We start from the raw sequence: 17,274 nt of genomic DNA on the forward strand, positions 1-17,274 counted from the left end.
CTCATGGACTCATGGGTTCATGGGGCTGAGAGGGCTCAGGATTTCATCGTGCTCATGGACTCCCAGGGCCCAGGGACTCAGGAGCTCACAGGGCTGAGAGGGCTCATGGGCTCAAGGATGCGGGGGCTCACGTCGACGGGCACAAGGACCCAGCAGCCGCGCGCCTCCACAGGGCCGCGCGCGCTCCCCGCTCCCCACCCATTGGGCGGGCGCGCGGCGGGAGGCGCTCCCCGTCCCCTCCCTCCCAGGGGGCGGTGCGGAGGCGTTCCCCCTCCCCACCCTGTGCCGGAAGGGGCGGGGCCTAAGGCCGGAAGCGGGGCCGCAGCGCCGCAGGGTGTGTGTGTGCGTGCGCCGAGCGGCCGCCGCGCTCCCAGTCGCCTCGCCCGCCGGGATCCAGGCCGCGCCGCCGCCGCCCCCGACAGGTGAGGGAGGGTCTCCGGGCCGACCCCTCGTCTCCCTACCCTTTTCCCTCCCCTGCGGGGCCGCGGCGGCCCAGCCCCGGTGGGGGAGGCCGCCCCCCGCCGGCAGGGCCCTCTCCTCGCCGCGGCTTTGGGGAGGGGGCGGCGCAGGCCGCACCGCGGGGGATGGCTCTCCCCACCCCCACCACCCTTCGGGCCCGGTAACGGCGTTAGCCTCCCCCGGCCGCCGCCGCGGGGCCCGAGCTGGCGGCGCCGCCCCCGCCCCGCCCCGGTGAGTCAGTGGCGCCCCGGAGGGCCGCGCACACCTGCGCCCCGGGGCTCCCCTGCCCGGCGGCGGGGAGGGGCGGCAGCCGGCCCCGACGCTTCGCGGAGCCTCCTGCGCCTCCGACCCCGCCCCGGGAGAGGGGCTGGGGGCTGCTCCGGGCTGCCAGAGCCCTGTGCCCGGCCGAAATGCCGGGCCCTCTCCGGCTGAGAGGGGAGGTGCCGGCGGTGTGAGCCTGCTCACGTAGGAGCGGAGGTCGTCGCCGAGATGTTGAGAGCGCTTCAGAAGGAAACAAGATAATTCCAGTATTATTTTCCAGTTTTTATTATTTGTGCCCATTTGGGAATAGAATGGATTTAGGGAGGGCTCCAGAGAGCAAGAAACATAGACTCATAGAATGATTTGGGTTGGAAGGGACCTTAAAGCCCACCCAGTTCCAACTCGCCTGCCTTGGGCAGGGTCACCTCCCCTGGATCAAGGCCCCATCCAGCCTGGTTTTGAACACCTCCAGGGATGGGGCAGCCACGACTTCCTTGGGCAGCCTGTGCCAGTGCCTCGCCAACCTCATCATGAAGAAATTTCTCCTTACATCTAGTCTAAGTCTGCCATTTTCCAACTTATAGCCATTAAAGGGTATTTCAAACCAGTCCCAGCCTACAAAAAGGCTGGACAGTGCCCCCAAACTAACAGCTATAGGTTTTATTTGAGGTACGTATAATGAGATATTAATTGGGGTGATCAAATGTCAGTAGCACACAGTCACTGTATTACCATATGGGAGCAAAAATGTGTCAAGGTGTCCCTGCCCATGGGGGGAGGTTGGAACTGGATGATCTTTATGGTCCCTTCCGACCAAAACCATTCTGTGATTCTATGATATGCGTGTACTACAAGGATCACACTATAAATTGATTGTTCTCAGCTAAACTTCTTGTTAGTAGGTAAAATAACTTTTCTGGTCTTAGGAAGACAAATTGCACATTGTGCAACACCGTAAGAGCTAAATTCCTACATAAAAATATCAGAGATTCTGAGAACTTTTGTAAGGTTTTGTAAAGTCAATAGCTGTGGGATTATTTGTGTATTGACATGTTTGCTGCTGCAGGACACCTCAGTCAGAAATTGTAATATTTCTTTATGAGAAGAAAGGCTTGATTTTAGTTTAAATTAAAAACGGGACATAAACTGGTCTAGAAAAGGAAACAAGAATGCCAGTGCCTTTTTTGCTGTTCATATTAAAGGACTGCAAAAATAAACCCTATATAATATTTTGTTTATTAAAATGGTACTGATAAAAGTGATAGACTCGCTGCACAGATGGGCCTCGCACAGTTTTCTCAACCTCATTGTGTCAGTACCGCATGTTCTGATCTCTGCTATTTTGATGTTGAGTCTTTTTTTTTTTTTTATTTCCTGAAGCAGGCCTTTGCCATTATGCAGCTTTTTGTGCTGCATGTGAATAAACTTCGATGAGGAGGAGTTAAGTAAATAATGATTTGAATAATGAGGTACTGGTACTCTAATCTGTCTGGTATCCTGATACATCCCAGTAACACTGGCCGTTACAGTAGTGGGTCTTTCATACAGCCACGCTTTTTGCCCCACCCTGTAATATAAATACTCTTAGTTTCTTATTAACAAAAGTGATTTACCTACGATATGAATACATTAGTTTGGCATGAACTTTATGCCCGGGGAAAGATTTTTTGGGATAACTCACTATTTCCACCTGGACTCTGGCCAAAAACAGTTCTGCTAGTTGGAAGAAAAAGGTGTTACCACGTAAGTATGCCGTACTTTGGAACTGCGTGCCTGTCTCTGCCTGCAGCTGCCCTGTGTGAAGTGCTATAGGTACGGAGCAGTGCGGTGCTTTGCTGCCTGCGGTCCCTCATGTAGGTGACATTAAGAACAATAAGACCACTCTTTCTAGATTTAAGTTGCCCAGGCAAGGTCAGTATCCCTGAGCGCTGTTGGTACTTGCTGTAGAAGTTTCATAATTGTCTCTGGAAACTGAAAAACACTGAATGTCATTGTATGCTAAGAAGCAATAAGAAATAATGGCAGAAGATGGCCAGAGCGGGTTTAGGCGTGAGTGTTAATTTTATCTGACCGTTTGCATAAAGATTTGAGCTGAAGGCCAGGGCATATGGTTAATCAGTAGATACAAAGGAGGCTAAAGTTATGTGCTGCAGAAGGTCAGCAAGAATATCGCAACTATGAAGTAATTTTCTTTTTTTCCCCTTGCTATGTTTGCAGTATATTTTACTGAACTTATTGTTCTACCCAAGCTCTTGACAGCTGGGGAAGATTTTACTGTTCAGGTCCTACCAGTCATGTTCATTTTCTAATCGGTTATTTAACAATACACGGTAGCCTTTGAGAAAACCAAAATAGAGAAACACAACTAATGAAGTCAATTGCCTAATACTGCAACAGAGCAAGGGAGGCTCCTTGTGCTCCATTTAGAGAAAGCTGATTCCTTTCCTATAAGGAATATCTATTGCGAATGATGTCTACTTGACATTAAATGCCATCAATATCATGCAGATACTTGTGTCATCATGTGTGTACTTGAATTATGGAGAAGGATTTTTCCATTTGCTTTAGAAATAATGTCTCCATATTCTCTGTAATTATAGAACTGTAATTTGAAATACCACTTACCTCTTGTGAATGTTTAATTTTGAAATGAATTGCCCATTGAGAAATCAAATAAGGTACATTCTCATATTGTTGGAAGATTGAACTATAAATTCTGTACCAGTCTGCTGCCTTTCCTGTTACAATTCGAGTGGGCTTAGTTTGTGATTGAGAGGTACGATTGCATCCCACTTTATCAGTCTGGTTTTACATTCATTTCTCACAGTGATATGTGCCGGTCTGTTACCCTGCCTCTCTACTTGACTCATGAGGGACCAGTACAACAAGCCAGTAGCCACATTGCTTTCTCACCAGTTTTTTCACAAAACGGAAGTGTTTGACAAATTCCAATGCTTGCAGTACAGACAAAAACAGTGCACACAAATCGATGACTAATTAGCGTCAGAAGAACTGGTCATCAAGAGCAGCAGACTTCAGGCCAATGTAAGCTTATTAGTATTGTCTTGTCAGTTCAATACATTATGTAAGCCAGATTTTTTTTCAGTGTCAGTTTTCATTTGATTTCTACAGACTTTAAACACAGTTACTTCTGATCTGAGTTGGCTTTGTCCTAAACAGCTCATTGAGATTGGGAACAATACAGGCTACAAAGCAGATGTAGTAACTGCTGAGCAGTAAGATGTGGTCCTCAAGCTCCTGCATTCCTCTGAAGAACATTATCTCTGTGTTTTACTCCTCAGCTGTTAACTGCGATGTAAACCTCCAGTTCTGGGTGTCCATCCTCTCTTGAAAGATCTGTTGGTGCACTGACCTCAGGTGCTGTTTCCAGGATGGTCGCACCATCCCCTTCTTACTGAATCTTCCACTAAAAGCAGAAAGGCAGTTACGAACTCATGTGTTTTACAAGTTCTGACCTTTGATTCTCTACCTTTGATGCTTTGTAATATGTTTCAGTCTTCTCTACACAGGTGTAAAGCTTCCCTGGGAACGGGAAGGAAGCGCTTGTAACCTGTAGTACCTGTGTACATGCTATTCTGCATTTTCTAAGAGAGATAGGAAGAGCTTGGGCTGTATGGGAGGTAGAGAAAAATAATAATAATTTAAAAAAATCATATTTTGAGTGTGGTTGAAATTCCTGGCAGCTGGTACTAATGGCTCCAACTGCTGGATAGTGCTCAGTATTAGTTTTCTAAAAAGTGTCCAGCCACATCTTTTTGGATGGCTACTAAGTTGTGGTTTGACTGATTCTTGAGAAGACAGAATCTTAAGAATTTGAAATGTATTAATGCATCTAATATGAGAATCTTCTGCTTAGAATGGGCAACTCTCAGGACTCCTCCATGGCTATGATCTGCACATGTCCTGCATCTCCTTTTACCATCTTCCCTCTCTCCCCCTTGCCAACATGGCATGGCTTCATTAGTTCTAGAACAGATCATTCCTGTTGGTCTCCTGCTCATCACCTTTGTGTATTTTGCTCCTAGCTGCAGGTAACCTTTGTTAGATGGCTTCTGTTTGTGGCTTAGGATTATTTTTAGCTGTAGGCTTTGCTTGTTTCGGACTGTGGCACACTGATCCATTGTTAGAGTGTGGCTTTCATCTCCTCTGTGGGAGGAACCAGCTATAACTGATAGTTGCTTCTCTGCCTTTTCAAACATCACTCCTTTCCTTGTATCTTTTTTCCTTCTGGCAAACACTTCCCTCTCTTGGAGCTCAAGCCAGCATAGCTCTGCCAAGCTCTCTCCAAGCTTCTACAAGGTAAGCAATGGAGAATTAAATAAGGATTTTAAGTGTTCCTTTGTGCAGCACCCTGTGAACAAAATAATGGTAGGCTTACTGTCAATTGCAGATGTTTTGGTGTGGGCAATGATTTTCTTACTGCATTTAAGTACTAACAGTATAGGTATTAAGATAAATTAACTCAACTACTCAAACCCCCGTATACAGAATTTTTATGTCAAAACTAAGCCAGTGATGTTCTGAGGAAGTCTGTCTTCAGTAACCAGTTTGAGTTGCATTTAAGATGTGCATAAATTAGTTACCTTACTGAGGAAAGTTGTTTGATGAGGAAGGTTGTTTGAGAAACAACGTTCTAATGCTTTGTGCTGCTATTTTGCCTGTATATTTGATACGTTAAACTGGTTTCTGGATGTCTTTTATTCACTAGGTCTTTGCACCCTTGCAACTCCCTCTGTAATTTCCTTCATATATCCTTACATGAACCCATTGACTGCTGTGAACTGACTTGAATCTAAAGATAAATATGTCAGTGGGCTTGATAAAACAAACTCTGCACCATTTCTAAACTGAACTCTGTATTGTTTGTAAACGGAATTCTGTGCTGATGACTTGTCTACGAATTAGACCACTGTTGGCAAAGCGCAGATCAAAGATAAAATTGACCTTGCAATGGCAAAATGTAAATTCCATTGGAGCTGCTTGCCTCTGGACTTCAATAAGCAGGCTTTTTCTACATAATAATCACATTCCATAAGAAGAAAGGGAAAAGATAAGACTGTTGCAGTAGAAATGCTCCTAGAAGCTATGCAAGCTGAGAGGAAACTGGAACTGCTCTGAAACTGTTTTAAGTGTCTTGTTATTTAAAGCTGCCTCTTGTAACCTAAAAAGCATTCTTCAGGTGTACTTTGCTCATGTTCAGATTTCAGTGAATGGGTAGAGAAATGCCACCCACAAAATACTTCCTGTGTTGAGCTCATAGTCTAAATTTAGTGCTGAGTTAGGGAATGGTTTACGAGGTTTGATAGACTCAACAGCAAAAAGTGGGATGGGTTCTCTCGATGATCTGGTGATTTCCTTGGGCTTGTTCTGCATTGGCATTGTGATACACTTCTTCAGAGCACGGAGAGAAAAATGCACATCATAAGTTCCACTTATCCCTTTCCATCCTCCAGAACTATCCTCTTTATAAATCTGCAGAAGCCAGTGGTAATATAGCGTATTCCACATGAGGAAGAGAGAAATCCTGGCTTACAAGAACTTGTCACACTGCTACCCACAGCCAAGCTGTCCTGTTGAGGCCTTTGATCTGAAGTCTGTGTGGCACCTTTTAGTAGGTGCCAGAGTCCAGTAGTTTAAACACAGTGTTTCAAGTGGGACTGAACTGCAGCTGAGCTCTACTTACATGTCTGCAAGAGGTCTCTTTCCAAGAGGCTGGTTTTGCATTGTGTGTCCTTACTGAGTGCTTGATGTGGATGAGTGTAAGAGGCTGGGTCTACAAAGCACCACATGCAAGCAGGAGTGTGACTTGCAAATGTATAGCAGGTAGGACCTTTGGTGGGTTTACTTCACAAGCTTTGATGTGAGATAACAGTAATTGGTTTGATGTTTTGGGTGGATATTTTTGCTAAAGTATCTTGAGCAGGAGGGATTGAATACAAGTATCCCAAAATAATTTTGTAGTTAGAACTCCATCTTTGGCAGTAGGAAACTTTGAAACTGCTCATACACACAATGAGAATTTAGGTCTGCATCTCATTGTCCTGGTTGAGGATTTAGTATAGGGACCAGTTTCCCTGTGTAGCAGTGTGGTAGGTGATAATTGGATTGAAAGACAAATGGAGCAGTGTTTGTGAGACGCTGCCCATCAGGAGCCTGTCAGACTAGGATCTTCAAAGGAGAGAGTCAAGGAGAAGGCTACAGCAATTGCTTTCAGCCTGTTTGTTCTAATAGTGCTGTAGACACTTGTCTAATCAACAGAAGCCTGTGAGAGACGATTGTATTGTTCTTGTTTGCTTTTTTGGGCTGTTAAGTCTCAGCCTGAAAACTTCTGATCTGGACAGCGAGTGAGAGTCCTGATAAGGGTTTAGGGAATAGGAGAGGGACATTATTGCTCACTACTGACAAGAATAAGAGGTCTGGGTCTGTCTGAAAGTAACCTGGGGAAGTATTACAGGTGAACTTGGGGTGTCTGGGAGTTTGTGAGACATTAAGGCCCACTTGCTTTTGTACAGGCAAGGAAACTTGGTTCAAGTTCTCCTGTGGACCTGGCCCTAGGCGGTTGACTATGACTTTGGTAGGTCTATGTCTGAGTTAATTGTATGTTAGTGTTGTCTTATAGCAGCAAGCAAAACTCAGGCTGCCTCGTTGACACGTTTCTCACTTCATTTTTCATTGCTTAAGCTCTTCAGAGGCCTTGTGGTCATGTGATAAGGTTTTCTTGGCTTCAGTTGCTAAACTGCATTATCAGAAATGATATAAACAAGTTGTTTCCATATAAGCAATTAATTTTGCAGTAGTGACGGTCATATGGGCCGCATCCTATTCAGTTTTTGTGAATATCAGTGTTATTTAAAAGGTCTTGAAAGCCTGAGATAGCAGCCACCCTTGTTGTGTGGAATTGTCCAATACCTGAGATGTATACGTTGTTGCACATATAAAGAAAACAATTTTATGGCAGAACAGTTCAAATGTAGTTTCCATGGTTGCTAACAACTACAGTTTTATTTGATGTGGTTTATTTAAACCTTCAGAATCCTGTCCTGTAGTGTGCTAGCATGCAAAAACTTCACTGTCAGGAGGAGCTCTCCAGTCCTTTGGTGCTCCCACGTAGTTGCTGTTGTGTAATAGTAGGGGGAAACAAAAAATACCCCCAAACCAACCAAAACTGGTGGTTTCTGGGTTAGAAAATACAGCACCTCCCAGGCTAAGCTGTGGACAGTAGAGGAAAGGGAGAAAGATTTAGAGAGGGAACACACTGATGTGCTGTACTTAAGGCCGCTATGAGTTTAGCTGCATTTTAACAAATAATGTTTACATATCTTCAGGCTGGTAGTTAGTTGTTTGCGCATAGAAATCATACATATTTGGCAAAAGGTCAAATAAATTTTTAAGAAGCCGCCCTTGGTATTACTTTTTAGAGTTGATAGATTTCCTGCTTATTAGTGACTGTAAGTTCTGCTTCACCCTTCAGCATTAACTTCCACAGTGCAGACAATAAGAGATATTTTTTGTTATTTTTATTTCCGCTAATTACAGGAGAGCCATGGATAAAAGTGAATTGGTACAGAAAGCCAAACTGGCTGAACAGGCTGAGCGTTACGATGACATGGCTGCTGCTATGAAGGCTGTCACTGAGCAAGGACACGAACTGTCCAATGAAGAAAGGAATCTACTCTCAGTTGCCTACAAGAATGTGGTTGGTGCCCGTCGCTCGTCCTGGCGTGTGATTTCCAGCATTGAACAGAAGACAGAGAGGAATGAGAAGAAACAGCAGATGGGAAGAGAATATCGTGAGAAAATTGAGGCTGAATTGCAGGATATCTGCAATGATGTTCTGGTAATAATCCAACGGCAAAAATAACAGTAGTTAGTGCTGCAGCATTCTTCAGAGAAGCTTAAAGAATCTTAGCTCTAGACATTGCCGCACCTTAACAGGAGAGTAATTTTGCGTAACCACATACTTGGGTCCAATTCTAGCTCCCAAGTCATCCAGTTTGTTTCTTAGGGAATTTGTTATCAAGAGCATTTGGTTTTTTAATAGATAGAAACAGACAGGGCAATGTTGATGACCACTAGGGGTTACCATGAAAACAGATGTAGATCTGGTGCACTGGCATGAGCCCTACTAAAAAGTCTAGCATTTAAATTCTTTCATTAATGAATGCCAATGTCCTGAGGCTTATTTAGTGACTTTTTGGGTTGGAGGAGGTGTGTACTTCTTCCTCCCAGCCAGTTGTGCTATTTCTTTCACTTGGACAAGAGGGATTCTTTTTAGTGAATTTCAGTTTGCTAAAGCCCTTAAGTAGTTAGTATGTGTTAGTAGTTAGTATACTGACTATGCCACTACTTGGCTTTCCAGCTGCAACTGCAGATAGGATCAATTTGTTGTGGATAATTTTACTGCTCTGTGTAGAATTCAAGTTTATGACAGCAAAAGTGACCAGACTTGTGCCAGCATCAAGCTACTGCTTTTCATCAGCTTGGTTATGGACATAGATTTGCATCAGTGTATTTCAGGGAAAGTCTTTGTAGCCTTAAGTCCTGATAACCATTAGGTTCTGCAGGAGTGAGCTGTGGGGAGCCTCAACACAGCAAGTTTGCTGCTTTCCAGAGATTACGACACAAATATTTTCTCTTTTATTTTCTGAGTTTAGACAACAGTAGGTGAAGTGATTAACACAAAGTGTGCATAAGTCATTGTTAATGCTTTAACAGTTCATCCTTGCCATTGTAACAGAGGTTTTGTTTCAGACATTTTTTTTATGACCTGGAAAAAAAACAAGTGATGCTTCCTTTCTCAGGAACTCCTGGATAAATACCTTATTGTCAATGCCACACAGCCAGAGAGCAAGGTCTTCTATTTGAAAATGAAAGGCGATTACTACAGATACCTCTCAGAGGTGGCATCTGGGGACAATAAGCAAAGTAAGTAAGGATGAAAATCTCTTATTCTGCTGGAGGCCAAACAGGATAAAGTATAAAATAATATTGTTTGTTTCCCCTAATTTGAAGTGCTTATTTTTTTGCTACTGCTCTGTAGTATTGCAGACAGGTGCAGTGCAGGTCACTTTTAGAGGACTTCACTAAAATTAATGGAAGTCATTGACTGCCACTCATCAAACCAATCAAATTCTACCTGCAGCCCTCAACCCCAGTGGCTGATTTTCAAGCATATTTGGCAGTGCAAAATCCTTTTCCCAGAGAATGTGGGGTTTTTTTTCTCATGGAAAATGCTTTGTTCCTATCATCTCTTGTTTAAACCACGAATTTGGCTTACATGGCTTCGCTGTTTGCAAGCTTTCTGCATACAAATATAGGATATTGGGTTACTGGGTCCTTAGCCAGTTAATCCTGAAATGTCAAAGCAATGTTAAATTGTGCCTGAATTCCTGGTGAGGGTCTGATGTGGTCCATGTCTTCTAAACTCAGTTTGATGCCATTCTGGAGCTTATTGTTACCCATTAGCCAGGAAGGGACTATTGTCTTTCTTTTTTCAAACTCCAAACTGGAATAGAGTTCATGAGCTAGCCGGTAATGTTTCCTTCAGTTTAAATAAGTAGTTTAGGTACCTCTTCTTCCCCCTGTGCTTTTGTCTGGATTTATTATTTAGAACTGCTGTTTCTTCAAATAGGCTCGAACTGAGTGTTTTATCACAATACACTTTGACTTAGAGTTTGTCTGCATTCAGGTTGGTTGGAATTTATTTTGAATAAATTTTGTTTTAAGACTCTATTAAAATGTTGAACTTAATTTCTGTATGTCATAGCTCTATCTGAACAAATATTTTTGCCTTAATAGTTCAGCACTGGGAGGCTTTTACATCTCAAAACACTGAAAGAAGCAGCCGTGCGTATGTAATTGTGCCACCAGAAATTCATACAGTAGTCTAGACCAAGAATATAATAGCTTCCCCCGTGAAGTACCATAATGTGCTGTGCATTAATATGATTGTAATTGCTTCTTGCAGCAACAGTAGCAAACTCTCAGCAAGCTTACCAGGAGGCATTTGAAATTAGCAAGAAAGAGATGCAGCCAACACACCCTATTCGACTCGGTTTGGCTCTAAATTTCTCTGTCTTCTACTATGAGATATTAAATTCTCCTGAAAAAGCCTGTAATCTGGCAAAAACGGTAAGAAGACTCTTCATATTACCAATTTTTGTGGAGGCTAAGGACGTAATTACATAGTTGCAGTAACACTTTATTATGCTTTTTCATATCAAATTCCTTTAAAATGCTGTCATCTTGAAACTTTTGTCATCTTAGTATGTTTTCAGGTAAGTTAGTTAGCTTGACGAGCTTATCTTTAGGTAAAGCTAATTTGCCAGTTGATCTAGTGAAAGGGAAGACTAAGTGCCTGTTCCTGTATCCATGTAAATTCATTTAGGTTGTGCTTGTGTCAAATTTGAAAACAGTCAGATTAATTTAGCACTTCTAAAGTGAAATATTTATTTAAATTTGAACACTTAGCAACAAGTGAAGTGTTGTCTTCGTGACCACAGTCATAGCCCTAAATGTCCTTATGTATCCATGTGTGCCTCTCTCTCTGGAGACCAATAAGAGCTTGCGTGATGGGTTGTGCCACACGAATGGCAAGTCATTTTTGTCTTAGCCTTCTCCATGAAATAGGATTAGAGCCTTCTAAGTGCAGCTTTTTGCCTCTGTGAAAGTTGTCTTGTAGTAACTTGAATAATACGGCATTAGGGGAATCTTTGTATTCTTAATATGCGCTTCCATAGTACTTTGTAACAAGAAAGCGTGTTTTGCTGTGTAAAATGCTGCTGCCGTCACTGCTCTTTTTCTTTTTTAGCTAATATGCTTAACATTTGTTTGAAAAACAAATGGAAAGTAGCACTTAATTCATGATGCTCAGCTCTCAAACTTGCAGCGTGGGCTTTCATGGGTAACAGATTGATAGGAAGAATGGCTTTATTAATCTCTAGTGGAACTTCCCTGATTTTTTTGTGCTGTTTTGAAAAGAAACCCTTGTCTTCCATTTTCTTTCCTACTTACATGTAATACATGTATCTTTTCAATGGTACCTTTGTTTTTTTACTGCAAATTTAGACCAGGGAGGCCTTCATTTTAACAGCTTTTAAGTGTTGCTGCTAAACCTGACTTCAAGATGTGCGAGTTATTCTTCAGTATGACAGAGCGTGCGCTTGCCTCTTAAATACTTGGTATTGGCATGGTAGGAAAGTTGTTCTGGGCTTTCCTCTGGACCCCTTGAAGATTTCTGTTTTCCCACTGGTTGTCAAGTGTTGTGGTGCTCACTTAGTCTATGTTTGGTCTATGTTTCTCCTCTTGGTGGAAAAGAAAAATACTGGAAGCTTTTGTCAACAGAATTTGAGTAGTGGCATAGCAGATTTGTAAGCTGTGTGTAGGTGAATTCGGAGAGCAAAGTGTGAAAGTGCTTTGTCTTGCATATCTTTAGGCCTTTGATGAAGCGATAGCAGAGCTGGACACGCTGAATGAGGAGTCTTACAAAGACAGCACTCTGATCATGCAGCTGCTTAGGGACAACCTCACTGTAAGTATCGCAGAGCAAACTGCTGTTACTTCTTCAGGCTGTGGGACTGAGGTAGCCCTGTGCCATTAAAAGTCGTTTTCAAGACATTTACTGCATGCCTTAACTGAACTGCTTTTTCTAACCAAACCAGTTAGACTTGCTTGTTTAAACCAGAAATCCCTTATTAACTACTGTAACAAACTGGGGGGCTTGGGGGGTTTTTTGGGGGTTTGTTTTTTTTTTTTGTTGTAACACAAAGTAGAGTTTGTCTGTTCTCAACAGCCAGCTTTATATTGAGTTTGCAAACTTGTGCTGGCTTCTTGCTCATTATCCTCTACTCATTTCTTAGTTCATTATTCTTTGGCTTTGCTGCGAAGTTCAGTTTTGTATTGCTCTTAGCCAAGAAAATGCTGCAGCTACTGCTAATTATGCTGTCTTCCATTTCCTGACAATCCAAGTGTTGTTAACCGTGTTTTCTATATAAACGTGTGTTCATCTTTTCTTACAGCTATGGACGTCGGAAAACCAGGGAGATGAAGGGGATGCTGGGGAGGGAGAGAACTAATGGCTGTCACGCTTCACTATGTGTTCAATGTCACCCTGTACCCTACACATATATCCCTTTGTGCGACGAGCAAAAAGAATAGTACATCGACTTTCACAACCTCAGCGTAGCAAAAACTGTCTGTGGGGTAAAAACGGTTGGTTGGTGTTTTGTGTACTTAAAGCGGAGGTCGGTTATTATAATGGCATTCCGAACTTTCCTATTATGAACATTTACAGTTCCGATTACCGTGTTTATATTTTTAACTGAACACTGTGATTATGGGTTTTGTGATTGCAATTGACTTTACAAAACTCTCACTGGTAGAAAAGTAGACACCAGTTATGTAACTCTGAGCTTAATTTGGCACCAAAATAGTCGAAGTACAATTCTCTTGTAAAGTTGTACAGAAAGTTATAGAGATTCTATTGTGACACTGGGGCATGGAAGGAAAACAATCCAATGTGTGGCATTCCAGTTAGTGACACTGCTATGAGTTAGTTGAACAGGCACACTCTGTAGACATTTGTAACCCAGTCTGAGGCACCGCTTTCAGTCAAAAGCTCACTTTGTCAATCTTGTCGGGGGATGAGGTTTGTTTGGGGTAGGAGGGTAACGAGGGAGTTAGCAGCTTGATTTCCAAACTCTTTACACTGGCAGATAACTGGGATTTGACTTCTCAAAGCGCTTTCGTGCTCATACAACGTGCATGGCGTAGCCCCTTCCCACAGCAATAACGTACCTAATTACACCTTAGATATTCTTCAGTAGTGAGAATTTTGGTTCACTACCATGGACTTGCAATAGGAGAAAATTCAATTTTTTGAATGGCCTTATTAGTTTGGATAATACCATGAAGTGATCTGCCACTTTCATATTACTTTACTCTTAGGTGAATCAATCTCCATGGTATTCCCATTTTGAATTGATCCTGAAAACTTCTTAAGTAATCCACTGAACCACCTTTAAGTTCACTGTACAGAAATTTTTCTCCCATTGGATCTGTTCATCCCTGACCCTCTCACCTGTTTAAACTCCATTAAAGCAATTCTGGACTCCCACATGCGCGTCATCCTTTCTTTGGTTATGGGTGATGTCAGAATGGTGGGTGAGACCTGGGTCTGCTTGAGACCAGGTTTCATGGATGCTTGAGAGCTGCCAGTGCTGTTGCCATCTTCAGCTCTTGCCTATTGTGGTAGCACCAGCATCTGGCTCAAATATTCAGGATTTCCCATTGATTGTACTGGAATGCAGACCATTTGTAACGCTTGTAATATTTGAGCTCCAAACGTCCTCACCCAGTTAGGTTTCAAACATGTCCCATTAAGTAAAACTTTATAAGAGTTGCGTGAACAATGCAGTGGAAAAGATTAGGAAATAGTCACCTATCAGTCTCGCGGTATCATCCCCCTGCCTTCACATTCCACTTAGGTATAGGATCCATCTGTTTGTCTGTCCATCTGTCTGCTGAAGAGAATTTCATGCACTGATTTTAAAACTCCCCTCTACTAGCTGAACAAATTGTGCAGTTAATACTTGGCGCTTGATAAATGCAGTAGTGAATGTGGAACCGAGCCTGTCTGTATATCTGGTAGCTCTTTTCGCTTTGTTTTTACTGACCAGTATTCTGCCTAAAGTTTGCTTCTGTGACGGTTATATTGCCTAGCACACACGTGGTTGTGAGAATAGTATAGCAAAAAGAAATACCTGGTTATTGATGTACTAGATTTGTGTATGTCTTTTAAACAGTTCTAGTTTCACCTTACACGAAATAATCAGGAAAGTGTAAAAGAATTCAAAAGTGAATAATAAAAAAAAATTTTATCAGTTGTTTTTGTCTGTTATCTTTGCAAAAAACTTGGCAAAAAACTTGCAGTAGTAAAATCACCACTTTATTAAATGCTCCAACCTCAGACTGTGAGTTGATTCATGGATTCCACATGGTGTGAATACTTAATTACTCCTTCCTTTGCATAGAGGCTTCCCCCTACACTCTCCCAGATTTGCAGTAGAAAACACTTTTTCATATTATTAAGGGCAGGGTTGCAACATACATTGTCATGACAGGACTTAAAAGGATATTTATGCTTGTATTTAACTTGCCATGAGTTGCTGCGAGTGGTGTGGTCAAACACACTGTAGGTGAGAAGAGTCTGTTGGTTACACGTAAAGGCTTTTCTTCAGGGAATCTTACCAATACATGCTGAGGGCAGGGGTAGCTCCCCAGGTGGGCCGGTACTGCTCACCTGCACCCAGGTAACACCACTCGTCCCAGCTGGTGCTGTGCAAAAGCACTACTGGGAGTGCAAATGCACTGTGTAAGCGGAGGTGGCTTCCTGGAAATAGAGGGCTTGTAGAGTTGGAGAGGAGGTTGGCTGGGGCCAAAGAAAGCGCCCTTCCTGCTCTGGGAGCCTCTGTCACTCCTGCAGTGCGTGGGTACTGAAATGTGCTCTGTGGGTACTGGCACTGAGTGCTGCACAGTTGCTGGGCAAACACTGATCTGTCCCATGCGCTGGCTTTAAACGGTGGTCCCTCTGTTCATGTCTCATTAGCGCTGCTTTGGCATTTTCTTCAGCCTTCATAGGTATCCTTGCTCCTAAGTGACACCAACTCCCAGCTTCTAGATAGTGCCAGCTTCTAGAACAAACCCCAGGTCATGCTAGTTGCTCGTGTTTACAGATCAGTTGTCCTGCTTGGCTCTTTCAGATGACATCTATCCTTAGTGTCTCTTTTGGGGGAAATAACAGGCCTCAGAGACGGGGCTGCAGCAGTGACGAGTTGAGAGAATACCTTAATTTTTCAAGTAATTGTGCAGTATTGGGAAAGGACACTGCAGCTGGCCCAGCCCCACTTGAGTCTGAACATACTCTGCATGTTTAAACTGAACAAATTGGTGCGGTGATGCTCACCTGACCTGTGGGTGAGGCAGTTCAGTGTGGGAAATCACCAGGAGGCTTTTGGGAAGGCAAAGTGTCTCCTGACCTGCCCTGAGAATATGGGACGGGGTGGAGGTGAGCAACCACACTTGGATGAGCTTTGTTTTAACGTGTGGGGCTGTGGCCCTGCTTGGTGTGCACCGCCGAGGTTAAGCTGGTGTGTCTCCTGAGCAGTGTTCAAAAACTCCACAGCAGCAATTGCCTTTTTTTTTCATGGAATCCAGCTGAATGTTCAGCTGAAGTCAACACGAGATACTTTGCCTGCTGCACTGGCTTTCCTACGGAAACATGTGGAAGCAGGGGGAGTATGGCCATGAGGAATGGCATTATACATAGAATCATAAAGGTTGGAACAGACCTCTAAGCTCATCCAGTCCAACCATCAGCCCAACACCACCACACCTGCTAAACCATGTCCTGTAGTGCCCTGGCTGCATGTTTTTTGAACCTTTCCAGCAGTGGAAACTCCACCACTTGCCTGGGCAGCCTGTCCCAAGACTTCATCACTCTTTAAGTAAAGAATTTTCTCCCAAAATCTGATCTAAACCTTTCCTGGCTCAATTTGAAGCCATTTCTTCTATTCCTATCACTTTGGAGACGAGACCAGCACTCGTCTCGCTCCAACCTCCTTTCTGGGAGCTGGAGAGAGCGATGAGGTCTCCCCTCAGCCTCCTCTCAGAACTAGGGTCTTGGGACAAGGTCCTGGGGCGGGAATCCTGGGACTGGGGGTCCTAGGATAGGGGTCTTGGTGCTGGGGGTCGTGGGATGGGGGTCCTGGGTTGGAGTCTCAGGGCAGGGGTCTCAGGGATGGGGGTCCCAGGGTGAGGGTCTCAGGATGGGGTCTTGAGATGAGGGTCCTGGGATGGGGTCTTGGTATAAGGGTTGCCTAGGATGGGGTCTCAGGATGGGGGTCCTGGGATGATGGTCCCGAGATGGGGTCTTGGGACAGGGGTCCCAGGATGGGATCCCGGGATGGGGGTCTCAGGATGAGGGTCCTGGGATGGGGTATTGGGATAGGGGTCCCAGGGCTGAGGGTCCTGGGATGAGGGTCTCAGGATGGGGTCTCAGTATAGGAGTCCTGGGATGAGGGTCTCGGGATGGGGTCTCAGTACAGGGGTCCCAGGATGGGGGTCTCGGTATAGGGGTCCTGGAGATGGGGGTCCCAGGATGGGGCTCCCGGGATGAGGGTCCCAGGATGGGGTCTCAGGGCAGGAGTCCCGGGGATGGGTGTCCCGGGATGGAGTCTCGGGATAGGGGTCCCAGGGCTAAGGTCCCGGGAAGGGGGTCTCGGGGCTGGGGGTCCTGGCCTTGGGGTCCGAGGACGGAGGTCCCGGGCGGGGCCGGGGGGCGGGGCTGGGGGCAGCTCCCGGCCCGTCCCGCCCCCGGCGCGAGGCGGCAAGAGGCGGCGGCCCCGGCCCCGGCGGCGCTGGGAGCCTCGCGGCGTGAGTGCGGGCCGGGCCGGCGGCTTCTCTCCCCGGGGCTGCCGGGGTCCCGGCCTCAGCTCGGGCCTCTCCTCCCCCCGCCTCTCTCCGCCTTGCGGGCGG

The 17,274-nt window shown here is 44.6% G+C and overlaps 1 protein-coding gene across 3 annotated transcripts; it reads left to right on the forward strand.

Moving 5' to 3' along the window:
• The first annotated feature begins 291 nt into the window (after nt 1-291).
• On the forward strand, nt 292-14,624 carry YWHAB (tyrosine 3-monooxygenase/tryptophan 5-monooxygenase activation protein beta). Of its 3 annotated transcripts, none has more exons than XM_069872083.1 (6): nt 292-422; nt 8,278-8,578; nt 9,543-9,666; nt 10,709-10,872; nt 12,176-12,271; nt 12,759-14,624. In XM_069872083.1, exons 2-6 carry the CDS (start codon nt 8,285-8,287, stop codon nt 12,813-12,815), a joined length of 735 nt encoding a protein of 244 aa, XP_069728184.1. In that variant the 5' UTR covers nt 292-422; nt 8,278-8,284; the 3' UTR covers nt 12,816-14,624. The 3 variants fall into 3 exon arrangements, with proteins under 3 accessions (XP_069728184.1, XP_069728185.1, XP_069728186.1); XM_069872084.1 differs by having other exon boundaries at nt 303-422; nt 8,281-8,578; XM_069872085.1 differs by lacking the exon at nt 292-422 and adding an exon at nt 4,471-5,040.
• Nucleotides 14,625-17,274: the final 2,650 nt, after the last annotated feature.

Source organism: Phaenicophaeus curvirostris, chromosome 18 (genome assembly GCF_032191515.1).
Source record: "Phaenicophaeus curvirostris isolate KB17595 chromosome 18, BPBGC_Pcur_1.0, whole genome shotgun sequence".
Lineage (NCBI taxonomy): Eukaryota > Metazoa > Chordata > Aves > Cuculiformes > Cuculidae > Phaenicophaeus > Phaenicophaeus curvirostris.

Coding starts and splice junctions, on each gene's coding strand:
- YWHAB (XM_069872083.1), top strand. CDS start 8,285: ATGGATAAAAGTGAATTGGTACAGAAAGCCAAACTGGCTGAACAGGCT. Junction 9,667..10,708: donor ATCTGGGGACAATAAGCAAA/GTAAGTAAGGAT, acceptor TGCTTCTTGCAG/CAACAGTAGCAAACTCTCAG. Junction 12,272..12,758: donor TGCTTAGGGACAACCTCACT/GTAAGTATCGCA, acceptor CTTTTCTTACAG/CTATGGACGTCGGAAAACCA.